We start from the raw sequence: 11,651 nt of genomic DNA, 5'->3' as shown, positions 1-11,651 counted from the left end.
CCTCCTGGGTTCAAGTGATTCTCCTGCCTCAGCCTCCTGAGTAGCTGGGATTACAGGCAGGCGCCATCATGCCTGGCTAATTTTTGTATTTTTAGTAGAGATGAGATTTCACCATGTTGGCCAGGATGGTCTCGATCTCCTAACTTCATGATCCACCCACCTGGTCCTCCCAAAGTGCTGGGATTACAGGTGTGCGCCACTGCACCAGACCAATGCTTTGATCTTGTGTTATAATTTTAGTGGAATTAAACCTGAATAGTCCTAAGTGATATATTTCAATTAACTTCTTGATTACAATTACAAATTAATCCCAGCCAAACTTAGCGACACATGGGGTCTCAATTATATAAAGTTACCAGCAGGCAGGTGACGGGGCATTCTCAGTTCAAGTGTTTTAGGTAAAACCTCATTATATAAAAAACCTCAAATGAGCCCTCAGTGGGGTCAGCTGTGGGACTCTGGTACCCGAGGTAACTGATGGCTCCTTACCATGAGCTCCTGCTTTATGCATTCAATTGTGGCCTCAAGTGCCCTGGTGCCCCGGGTGGCCTCATCCTCCACTGCCTTTACAGTCTTGAGGAGGGAGGTGACATTGGTCACCATCACCTGCATGGGAAAAGAGAATGATTCAGATAGTGCAGTGTCTCAGGTCCAGCCCCTACTCCTTTTACTTCTGGATCACATGCTATGAACAAGGACACCTCTCCTTCTTTTAAGTGAGAAGAGAACTCAGGTGCTTGTCCCCAGCAGGAGCCCCACTCTACCTTGGCGGCCCCCTTTAGCTGGTACATGGAAGGGTCGTCGGCTGGCTTGCTGGCAGCTCCCTTGGTAGCACTGATGAGATCGGAGAGGGCCTTGGCCACGTCTTTGATGGCATTGATCAACACGACCTGAAAGAGAGCACAGAGCCCAGGTGAGCAGGTGCCAAGATGTCAGCTGCGAGCTTTGCCAAGGCATGCAGCCTGAGGGCAGGCTGGGGCACAGGGCGTGAGAGAAAGACAGTCTGAAGTCTGCAGCATGGCAGACCTCCTGGGAAGCCACCCTTGGCGATTCTGATGCAGGACTCAGGACTTTGAAAAGCTGCTCAGGGGAGGCTGAAGCTGAGCCAGAAGGGAGAAGTCAGGTGCAAATGTGCAGCTTATGTAAAACCTCCTAGCCAGCAACTTGGCGGATGAACTGCTTCTGCCAGCACGAAGGCAGCTAAGCCAACACAGGACAGGCAACACCACTTACCCCTAACTAGCACCCCAAACACTGAGTAAAAATCCCCACCTGACCCCAGCCCTCAAGGCCCTACAGCAGCCCTGCCCACCTCTCTGGCTCTGAGGGTGCTCTACTATAGGCACCCAGGTTGGCCTGTCTAATCTGTGGGAAATCTCAACTCATTCCTGTTTGGGGCCTTTGCTCGCTGTTCTAACTGGAACTCAGCTCCTTCCATCACTTGCGCCTCAGCTCAAACGTGATGTCCTCAGAGGCCTTTCCTGACCTCTCAGCTACAAACCCACTCCTGCAGTTGCTGAAGCTGTCAAGCTGCTGTTTTATTTACAGCACTTATCAGTCGGTGGGATTATTTTATCATTTATTCACTTATATATCATCTGTCTTCTCCATCAACTTGAATGCAAGCTCCAGGAGGCCTGGCCTGGAGCATTGTTTCACACATGGAACAGGGACCAGTACCCAGCAGGTACTCAGTAAATACTTGTGGAATGAATGAAGATGCAGGTGTGTTTCCACATAAACCTGGATGTGATGCATCATCGGTGTTTGCTTTTCTAATGTCACAGAGACCACAGACTCTCTCTTCAAACTGCCGGATTTAGAGTCAAAAGTACCAGCCTAGATGGGAATCACACAATACTGGGCATTGCACTGAAGTGTTCCCAGTCCAGTAGCTACTGTTTCTATACTAATAAAAACAATTTCCGTTTACTGAGGACAGTGTTCAGGTGCCAAGCCAGGCACTCCACACACATTATCTCATTTACTCCTCACCACTGCCTTTTCGAGCGGGAACCACAATCCTTATGTCCACACTACCAGAGCCAGGAGCCGCAGAGTTGGGATTCAGAGTCTGGTGGGCATGAAAGCCACTGTCTTAACCTCCACACTGTGCCATGGTGTGGGCGTGGCTCCGGCTCCTCATCCACAGTGGAATTAGCATGCCAGCCCCATCTACCTCATTAAATTGCTCTGAAGATAAAGTGGGATCTCAGACGTGAACACGGATTAAGACCCTGCAGGCCCAGACAGCCGCCAGCACAGCACTGCCGCGATTGTCCAGCCTCCTGCCCTCTTCAGTCCTCCCCATTCCCATCTGTGCCTTCTCACCTACTGGAGTCAGGAAAGCCCAGTCAACCTTCTGAACCCTCAGGGCAGGATGGGGCTGTGATGGAGTACATGAGGAACATGTGACACATATGAACCTCACACTGATTCCGAAATCACAGTGGGGAAGGAGAAGCAGCACGAGGACATAGAGGCACAGCAAGCAAGGGTTTCCTGCCAATATCCAGCCTCCAGGATACACTGTTCCATATCAGTCACTTGACAACTCACTGACCAGTGGAGACATTCTTCTGAAGGGATTTTCTTTTGAGATGGAGTCTCACTCTGTCACCTAGGCTGGAGTGCAGTGGCACAATATCCACTCAGTGCAACCTCCGCCTCCTCGGTTCAAGCGATTCTCCTGCCTCAACCTCCCGAGTAGCTGAGATTACAGGTGCCTGACACCACGCCCAGCTAATTGTTTGTATTTTTAGTAGAGAAGGGGTTTCGCTATGTTGACCAGGCTGGTCTTGAACTCCTGACCTCCTGATCTGTCTACCTTGGCCTCCCAAAGTGCTGGGATTACAGGCGTAAGTCACTGCCCCTGGCCAGGGATTCTTTTTAAATTAGGGAGACCTCATTAGAAGTTAGTGCTTCAGGATATTTAGACAATTAAAGAGTTAATATCCTAATAGCAATAGCCAAAAGAAATAGCCCAATTAAAAAATAGGCAAAGGACCTGAATAGACATTTCTCTGGAAAAAAGACATGCAAATAGCCAACAGGTGTTTGAAAAGAAGCTCAAGGTCACTAGTCATCAGGGAAATGCAAATCAAAACCACGGTGAGAGGACCCTAAAGGGGGAAAAAAAAGGACAAGTGTTGGCAAGGATGTAGAGAAACTGGAACTCTTACACACTATTGGTGGGAATACAAAATAGTGCAGCCATTATGGAAAACAGCATGGAGGTTCCTAAAAAAACATAAAAGTAAAATGACCTGCCATAAGACCCAACAATCCCTTCTTCTGGGTATTCAGTGAAAAGAACTGAAATTAGGATCTCAGTGAGGTATCAGCACTGTCATGCTCACAGCAGCACTATTGTCAATAGCCAAAATGTGGAAACAAACTGAATGTCCATCAGCAGATGAATGGATAGAGAAAATGCAGTCAATACATACCATGGACTATTAGTTATGGGACTATCATTATTTAATGGAATATTTATTTTCTCCAAAAAAAGAAGGTGATCCTGCCATTTGCAATTACATGGATAAACCTTGAGGACATTATGCTGAGTGAAATAGGTCAGTCACAGAAGGACAAATATTGTTTGATTCCACTTATAGGACCTATCGGAAATAAACTCAGAAGCAGAGCAGAAAGGGGCATGGTGGGAGAAATGGGGGGTTCCTTGGGGGTTCCTCATGAGTATCAAGTTTCAGGTACGTAAAATGAGTAAGTCTTAAAAATCCGCTGTCCAACATTGTGTCTATAGTACATAATACTATACTGCACACCAAAAATATGGTAAGAAGGTAGATACATTAAATTTTCTTACCATAATAAAATAATACAAATAAAAGTGGGGGAAGCCAGGCACAGTGGCTCACACCTATAATCCCAGCACTTTGGGCAGCCGAGGCGGGTTGATCACCTGAGATCAGGAGTTCAAGACCAGCCTGGCCAACATGGTGAAACCCTGTCTCTACTAAAAATAAAAAAAATATTAGCCAGGTGTGGTGGCACGTGCCTGCAATCCCAGATACTTGAGAGGCTGAGGCATGAGAATTGCTTGAACCCAGGAGGTGGAGGTTGCAGTGAGCTGAGATTGTATCACTGCACTCCAGCCTGGGCAACAGAACAAGATTCTGTCAAAAAAAAAAGAAAAAGAAAGAAAAAAAGAAAAAGAAAGAAAGAAAAGAAAAGAAAAGAAAAAAGAAAAGAAAAGAAAGGAAGGAAGGAAGGAAGGAAAAAGAAAAGTGAGGAGAACAGGGAAATGGAAAGGTGAATGCTGACAATCACTGACGCTGAGTGGTGGTATGTAGGAATTCGTTTTAAAATTCTACTTTTGCGTATGATGAAATTATAATAAAATTTCTTTTAAAGAAAAAAATAAAAGATTCTACAGCAACTGAATACATTTCTCTGTGTTAAATGACTTAAGTCCTCTCTGGCCTCCCTTCTGCTAAAGTTGAGTCAGGCTAGGCAAGTATGCTTCTGCTGCGTGGCTCCAGCTCCTGGGATATGCCGTCAAGCTGTCCTTTCCTCCATGGGGGTAAAAACAATACTACAGGCAGAGATTTTTGCAAACCCTTAGAATTCCAAAAGGCAGCCTGTGTGAACTCTGGTGTTATCAGAAATTCAACAGAAAGGATGAAATGGTAGCATAAGGATTGTTTTCTCTGGGAGCTCTGCTACACTCATGGATGTCAGCAGTTAGGGTCATGCCGTGAGGAAACAAGTTGATGGCCTCAAGTGAAGCAGCACAGTCACTGCAACCCCTGGGGACACTGAATGGCAGGGGGTTTCTAACTAGTTTTGTCCAAACAGACTAGTTTACTGAGCATGGTTTAAGCAGTGAAAACTGGAGTGCCTGGCATTTGACGGTTCTGGGAATAGAGAGAACAGGGGTTTCGCTCTTTTTTTTTTTTTTTTTTTTTTTTTTAGATTTTGCACTCTGGGAACAGACATCCATTTATTAATGACTTTTGTTGGCCATTAGTTAAACGATAGGTGAACACATACTTGTTCAGTAGCCAGTAGCCACTATGTGCCAGGAGCTGTGCTGGGTGTGCAGGTTTCAAAGATGGGCAAACCGTGGTGACTGTCCCTGAGGAGCAATGGTCTGGGAAGGGAGACCAAGGAACAGACAGGTAATCTCAATGGAATTGCCAAATATCAGAAGCAGGGGTCACAGAAGCACAGAGTCCTTCCCTAGCCTTCCAGTCCTCACTCTTCCTTGAAAACCCAAGTTCTCACCTGGGCCATCTACAGGTGCTGAGTACATTTCCTCACCCCCATCAGGCTGCTGCCCCACCACTCCACACATGCAGCTGGCGACACCAATGTCCTCGATGGCACCCAATGGTTATTGAAACGGGCCAATAACCAGTTCCCAGACTTCCCTCTTTCTTGACTCTGTCTCTGATGGGTGGAAACACTGCATCCTGGCAACATGACACCTACGGCTTTCCTCCCTGCAGCTGCTGCTGCTTCTCAGTCTCCTCCGCCACTTGTGCGGTAACGAGGTCCTAAATGCTGGATTCCTCTGGGCTCTGCCCTGACCCCCTGGCTTTTCCTCTTGTGTGGTTGCAGTCACTGTCTCTATGGCTACAGCCCCTGAACCCACAGCTCTGTGCCTGGGCAGGCTCATGTGCACTCACTAGTTCTACCAGTGTGGCTCTGGCACGTCCATCACCTCCATCTCCCTGCCCACACCAGCTCTCCCTCCAGGGAGCTCCCCTGCCCTGCTCTGGCTGCACAAGGAGCCACCCCTGACTCCTCCCCCTCCCTCAGACTCCCGTGCTCCAGCCTTCACCAGGCCAGTCCAAGCCTTCCCTCTAGACTCCTCTCAAATTCCTCAGCTGGTCTCTATCGCCATGGCCGCCACCACAGTCTGTGCCCCCATCTCACTTGGATGACTGCCTCCTACTGGTTCTTCCAACTGGGCACACTCACACACACATTCTCTACTTCAAAAGTTCCTGTTCTGCCTCAGGCCTCTTCTGAGGCCTGGTGTGCAGCGTTCATGGCAATGCCAGGAGGACACATTCCCCAGGCCCTGCTGGTACCTGGGTCTCGGGGTCGTCGGAGCCCAGGCTGGCGGCCCCCAGCTTGACCACCTCTGCGAGCTGGGTGATGGTGGCTGCCGAGGACTGGGCCGCCTGGGCCAGCTTGTCAGGAGTGGATGCAGCTCCTGACACAAGCAGTTTCGTGTCTTCCACCAAGGCCTTGGCTGTCTTCAGAATGTTCTCCCTGGGAGAGCCAGGAGGGCAGGGGAGAGGGGGAGAGACAGGGGGCAAAGCTTGATTACTTCAGGAAGAAAAGAAATCCCTCACAGGGGCTTTTGTTAAAGGGCTTTGAGGAAGAGAAGGGCTGGGTTATACTTCCCCTTACCACGGGACTATCATCTTGCACAAACGCAAAACCGGGGGCTGGGGGGAGAAGAAAGTCACCTGGTATTCACTCACACAGCCCACTGACATGAAAACTTCAGTGTCAGAGTCAGGCCCACCAACCTGGCTCCCTTCCCAAGCCCTAGAGCTCAATGAAAGGTCAGCTTCTTTTCTGTGGCTCCCACTGCCCCTCAGAATACTTCATAGCTCCAGTGACTGTGAGGACACTTGGGCTAAAGCACCTTGTCCAGGATCAAAGGCTGGGTTTGGGAAGGGACAGCAGAGCTCTGGGACCCTCCTCCCTAGCCCAGACCTTAGCTTGCAGAGAAGAAAGGTGTAAAACATGTGGTGAGGTTTCAGGAGTCCCTGAAGATAGATAGAGAAGCAGATAGAGAGGGTCGGTGCAAGCTCAGCAGAGACAGAGGGTTTGAGCCCCAATTCCCAAAACAGGGCTTAAGTGCAATATGCCCGCGCCCCGCCACTCCCAATCCTGCTACAGTTGGCCAGCAGTTCAAGGAATAGCTCTCTGTCTCAGAAGGTGGCAGGTCTTAAAGCTGTCCTTTGCTAGAGAGGTTGGATTTAAGGCTTTCAAAGGCAAAGCTCGAACGTGACGCTGTGTTTACGGTTGGCAAAAGGGGCTGATTCTGATTACATGGTTCACTTTCCCTGCTTGTGCATCTTGTTGAAATCAAAACAGATAACAGCGTTTCTGGCTCCCAGGTGGCGTCTCCAAGTCAATCATGAGTTTCAGGGGCAGGCCTGCCTGAACCTCTCCATGTTCAGGACCCCCATGTACCTGTGGTCTGCGAAGGTCTCACTGTTCTCTGCATTCAGTGTCCCCGCTGTTGCAAACATAATGGTGGTGTCCAGGTCAGCAATGATCCCCGACACAGCAGTGGCAGCTGTGATGCATGCTTGGGTTCCCTTGTTCCCAGCCTGGAGAGCCCAGAGCACCAAGGAGACCTGTAGACAGAAAGGGAATGTGGAGGGCTCTGGGAAATGGAGAGGACAGGACCTTAAAGCAGATTCTGAAAACACTGAACTCTCTCCTAGGAGCTGATGTAGCTTAGGGGTTAACAGGACACGTCCGAAGTCAACATCTCAGTCCGAAAACCAGCTTTGCCATTTACAGGCCACGTGACCTTCTTTACCTCTCCAAACCTCAATTTCCTCATCTGTAAAATGGGGCCATTATTTCTGGCCTAACAAGATTGTTGAGAGGATTAAGTAGGAAAAAAAAATCTGTAAAGTGTCTGGCAAGGCATTTGGCATACAGTAAGTGCTCAGTAGAGGGCAGATGCTGCTATTTATTCAATTACTACTATGTTTCTGAAACCACACAATGGGATAAAGGATTAGGCTCCTGTGAAAGGTGTGGAGATTACATCCCCTTTTATTAGTTTTTCAGTAGGAACAGACCACTGCCAACACTCATCCCTCCCTTGCTGGAATGGAAATTCTACAGCATGGAGCTCAGAAGGGCTGGAGTCTAGAGGGGATCTGTACATGTGATCTCTCCACTTCTAACCCTTCGAGCTGTCGCCCACCCCCAATCCATCATTTCAGTGCCCCGAGGGTCCAGCAAGTTCACTCTGGTTGTCTTCCATGTCAGAAATCCTGTGCTGTCACCCCTCACCTGTCACATACATCTTCACTGCCTCGAGATATTTTCCTATGACATAAACCTGACCACACTAACACCCTGCTTCCCAGTCTCCCCTGGCTGAGCTCCCTTTCTGGTCACGTGTCTGCTTCACCTGGCTCTCACCACACCCGCCAGCTCCTGACTTCCCCAACACTCCCACCTCTGCACCCTGGGTCTGTGCTCTGCCTGCAATGCCTCCCCCTTTCCCCCAGCCACTGAACTACTTGCCTTGCAAGATGCCAAAGTGAAGGAAGAAGGAAAAGCCACCAAGCACAGATGCATCATCCTGTGCCTCACACAGCTCAAAACAGCTGAGCCCTGGACACCCCCCCACCTGCTGTCCTCTTACAGAGGGAGCCCTGCCTCCCGGGATTCCACAGCACACTGCTCTTGCCCTGAGGAGGGCCACTGCATGTGTAAATTGCATGTGTCAGGCTAGTGGCCGGAGGCTCTTTGAGGCCAGGAGCCCTTGTATTAATGTCTATGCACACACACCCGTCACCCTTGACTATGACTGACCCAGAGAAGAATCTGACAACATTGTGTACGTGTTTCTCAAAACATGTAGACCAGGGCAGGGGAGTCATTCTGTCAGCAACGGGCACAGAGTATGAGATACTGTGTCCCCTGTGCTGCTTAGATCTCAGCAGAGGCTGTGGACACAGTCTGGCAGGAAAGGCACAGGGACCATTTGCACCTACCACATTCCACAACCAGCCCACATGGAAGTGTTTCTCTTCCTCATCTGCCTGACTTTCTTTTAAATGCTACCAGGTCTTACCAGGGAAAGACAAGTCACACTGGTATAGATCTGGCCTGGAAATGAGGTATCCAGGTTCCAGAAAGCCCCTCAGAGGATATCACTGGAAGCCTTCAGGGGTGTGTATGTGCGTGGGAGACACATTCTTAGCCTGGGTAAAAGAGAGTCCAGAGATAGCATCCCACCCTCTGAGAAAGGTGTGCAAGCTAGCAGGTGTTTATTGAGTATCTGCTACTCCGCAGGGGCTGAGGACACAAAGGCAGGTAAGTCATGACTGTGTGTAGGTGCACTGTACACACCATCAAGGCATATAACAAGCCACAAACCATAGAGGGCAGGATGCGCAGCAAGAAACAGTCCAAAGGCCAGTTGCTAAGAACCAGCCACCTCCTTCCCTTTGGTGATCCCTCCCAGCTGTCCTAAATCCAGGACCCACAGCTGGGAGAGGTAGCAGGGCCAAGGCCAGCACAGGAAGACCATGCTGCTTGGCCATGGTCTTCCTGCAAACACTATGCAGCTTGGACCCCTCTCCTCCCTCCCTGGTGCTCTTGCTACAAGGCCTTTTATGGGGGAACTTGGCAAGAACAACTTCAATAACAAGAAAAGACTTTGAAAGGGAGGCAAATGCCTTCCTCCAGCTGAGAGATTTATTTCGTCTGTGGAGTCCCAGGAGGCTGGACAGCCCTGTGGGTTACCGGAGAAGGCCAGACTGTGGCTTGGCCTCGGGGAGGGCCACGGACAGAGCAGCCTCTGTGGCAGCAGCTTCCAGTTGAGGGTTCCCCCTGCCCGCCCCTCAAGTCTGTTGCCAAGTTTCTAAACAGGACAGAGCTCTATGTCCTATGAACCAGAGTAAAGGGAAGGGGAAAAGCCACCAAGCCTGGATGCTTTATCCTGTACCTCAGACAGCCTGCAAAACAGTGACCTGAAAAACGATTCCCAGATGAAAAGCAAAGCAAAACACTCCAATACTGGGGGAGAACAAAAGAGCTACTTGAGAATGAGGAAGCATTCAGAGTGGGGCATGGATAACTGGGAGAAGCTGCCTGGGGGAAAGAAGTTTGGAGGAAAGTTTGGAGAAAACAGTAGCTAGATTTATTAAATGTTTAGCTGTGTCTGGCACTGTACCAGGCACTTTTACACCTATCACCGTATTAAATCTCTGCAGTTCTATGAGTCAGATATATATTTTTATCTTCATTTTACAGATGAGGAAATCAGAGTGTGGAAAGGTGAAGTACCTTTGCTAAGATCTTAGAGCCTTGTTCACTACCCCATGGGAATCTACCTACAAACAACTGTCTTTAGAGTCAGAAAACCCAGTGCAAGTTTCTGCTTCCTCACAAAGGTACACCATTGCCCCATGTGGCTTAACCCTCCCCCACTTCACTGTCTCATCTGTAAATTAAAGAGGTCACACCAAAGGGCTTTTCATTCCTCCTGACTCAGCCCTCAGCATTTAGGAGCCTCCTTGAGAAGGAAGATGATGTCAACAAGGGTTGCAGGAAAGGGCTCCGGCTCCAGGCCTCCCCTGACCAGGGGCTCCTGGCTGCTGATGAGGACTTTAATACAATCTGCCCTCGGGACAGACCTACAAGAAGGGGGAGTGCCTCTAAGTCCTCAGATTCTCTGGGCCTAGGAGCACCCCAGCTCCCTGATATGCCCCATTCTTGAAATAACCTGGGCAGTGGGGAAGATGGAGGTGAGACAGCCGAGTCAGCTGGGTTAGTTTCCTGCTTTTGTCCCTGATTACAGATCACTGAGAGCCAGCACAAGTTCCTGTGGCTCTGACCCCAGGGCTGCTCCTTACCTTCTCCGTGACGGCGCGGGCGCACTCGATCAGCTCCTTCTTGGTGTAGCTGTCCGTGGGGCAGACCTGGAGGGCCCCTGCCTTCTGCACCAGGAAGATACAGCCATGGCCCAGGTCCTGCACACGAGTGCGAATCTGGAATCCAATCTGCAGAGGCAAGCCCAGGGTGGGGAAGGAGTAAGCGTGATGGACCCTGCCATCGAGGCCTTCCCTATGTGGAAAATTTCTCCTACGTCCTATGGGAGCCTGGCTAGGAAAATTCCACTCCTATTAGGAGTCTGTGTTTGTTGAAGTATGGAATTTGGTCGATTTTTCTTCCCTTTTTAGAGACTATAAAATGCCCAGTCTCTACCTAGCTAGCCTGTATGTTGCGGTCCTACCGTAATACCCGCCTGATATGTATCTTCCCGGGTTTATAGCTTGCTTATCTGCTCCTCCAGCCACCTAGTAAGAATATTAAAGAGATGAACTCTGTGGGACAATTATAATATTCGTTCAACAAGCATTTACTGAGCCCCTATTGCATGTCAAGGCCTCTTCTAAGCAGGTAATGGATTTAATTTCATTTATTCTTCACAGCAGCTCTTGAGGGTAATGAGAGGTTCAAAATGTGGTTTCCATGTTAAGCATATTTTGAAGTGTTCAGATTTTTGCAAAATTGATATGTTTACCAATCCGAACACCCCTTCCCCAGCTGTACCCCATGGGGACAGCAACTGTATCAAGCCCAGGCTTCCTTCTATCAGGCCAGGTTTGAGATTTCCTTTAAAAGGAAACCAGCCAGGTGCAGTGGTTCATGCCTGTAATCCCAGCACTTTGGGAGGCCGAGGTGAGTGGATGACGAGGTCACGAAATCGAGCCCATCCTAACTAACACGGTGAAACACCATCTCTACTAAAAATACAAAAAATTAGCCAGGTATGGTAACCTGTGTCTGTAGTCCCAGCTACTTGGGAGGCTGAGGCAGGAGAATCACTTGAACCCAGGAGGGGGAGATTGCAGTGAGCCAAGATCACACCACCGCACTCCAACCTGGGTGACAGAGCGAGACTT

The 11,651-nt window shown here is 49.4% G+C and overlaps 1 protein-coding gene across 4 annotated transcripts in view; it reads right to left on the bottom strand.

Annotated features, from left to right (window-relative positions):
- The window catches only part of TLN2 (talin 2), a 196,189-nt gene that overhangs the window by 43,849 nt on the left and 140,689 nt on the right, over window positions 1-11,651 (bottom strand). For all 4 annotated transcript variants that reach the window (XM_017506174.2, XM_037730528.1, XM_037730529.1 and 1 more), the window contains 5 exons: window positions 10,599-10,745; window positions 7,183-7,349; window positions 6,063-6,246; window positions 765-890; window positions 490-606 (listed from right to left, as the gene is read on the bottom strand). In XM_017506174.2, the coding sequence (XP_017361663.1) occupies window positions 490-606; window positions 765-890; window positions 6,063-6,246; window positions 7,183-7,349; window positions 10,599-10,745 (741 nt within the window). The remainder of the gene's footprint in view (window positions 1-489; window positions 607-764; window positions 891-6,062; window positions 6,247-7,182; window positions 7,350-10,598; window positions 10,746-11,651) is intronic.

This window comes from Cebus imitator, unplaced genomic scaffold (genome assembly GCF_001604975.1).
Source record: "Cebus imitator isolate Cc_AM_T3 unplaced genomic scaffold, Cebus_imitator-1.0 Scaffold350, whole genome shotgun sequence".
In the NCBI taxonomy this organism is placed as follows: Eukaryota; Metazoa; Chordata; class Mammalia; order Primates; family Cebidae; genus Cebus; species Cebus imitator.
Note: the sequence above shows the minus strand (reverse complement) of the source record. Positions and strands in the feature narration are given on the sequence as shown.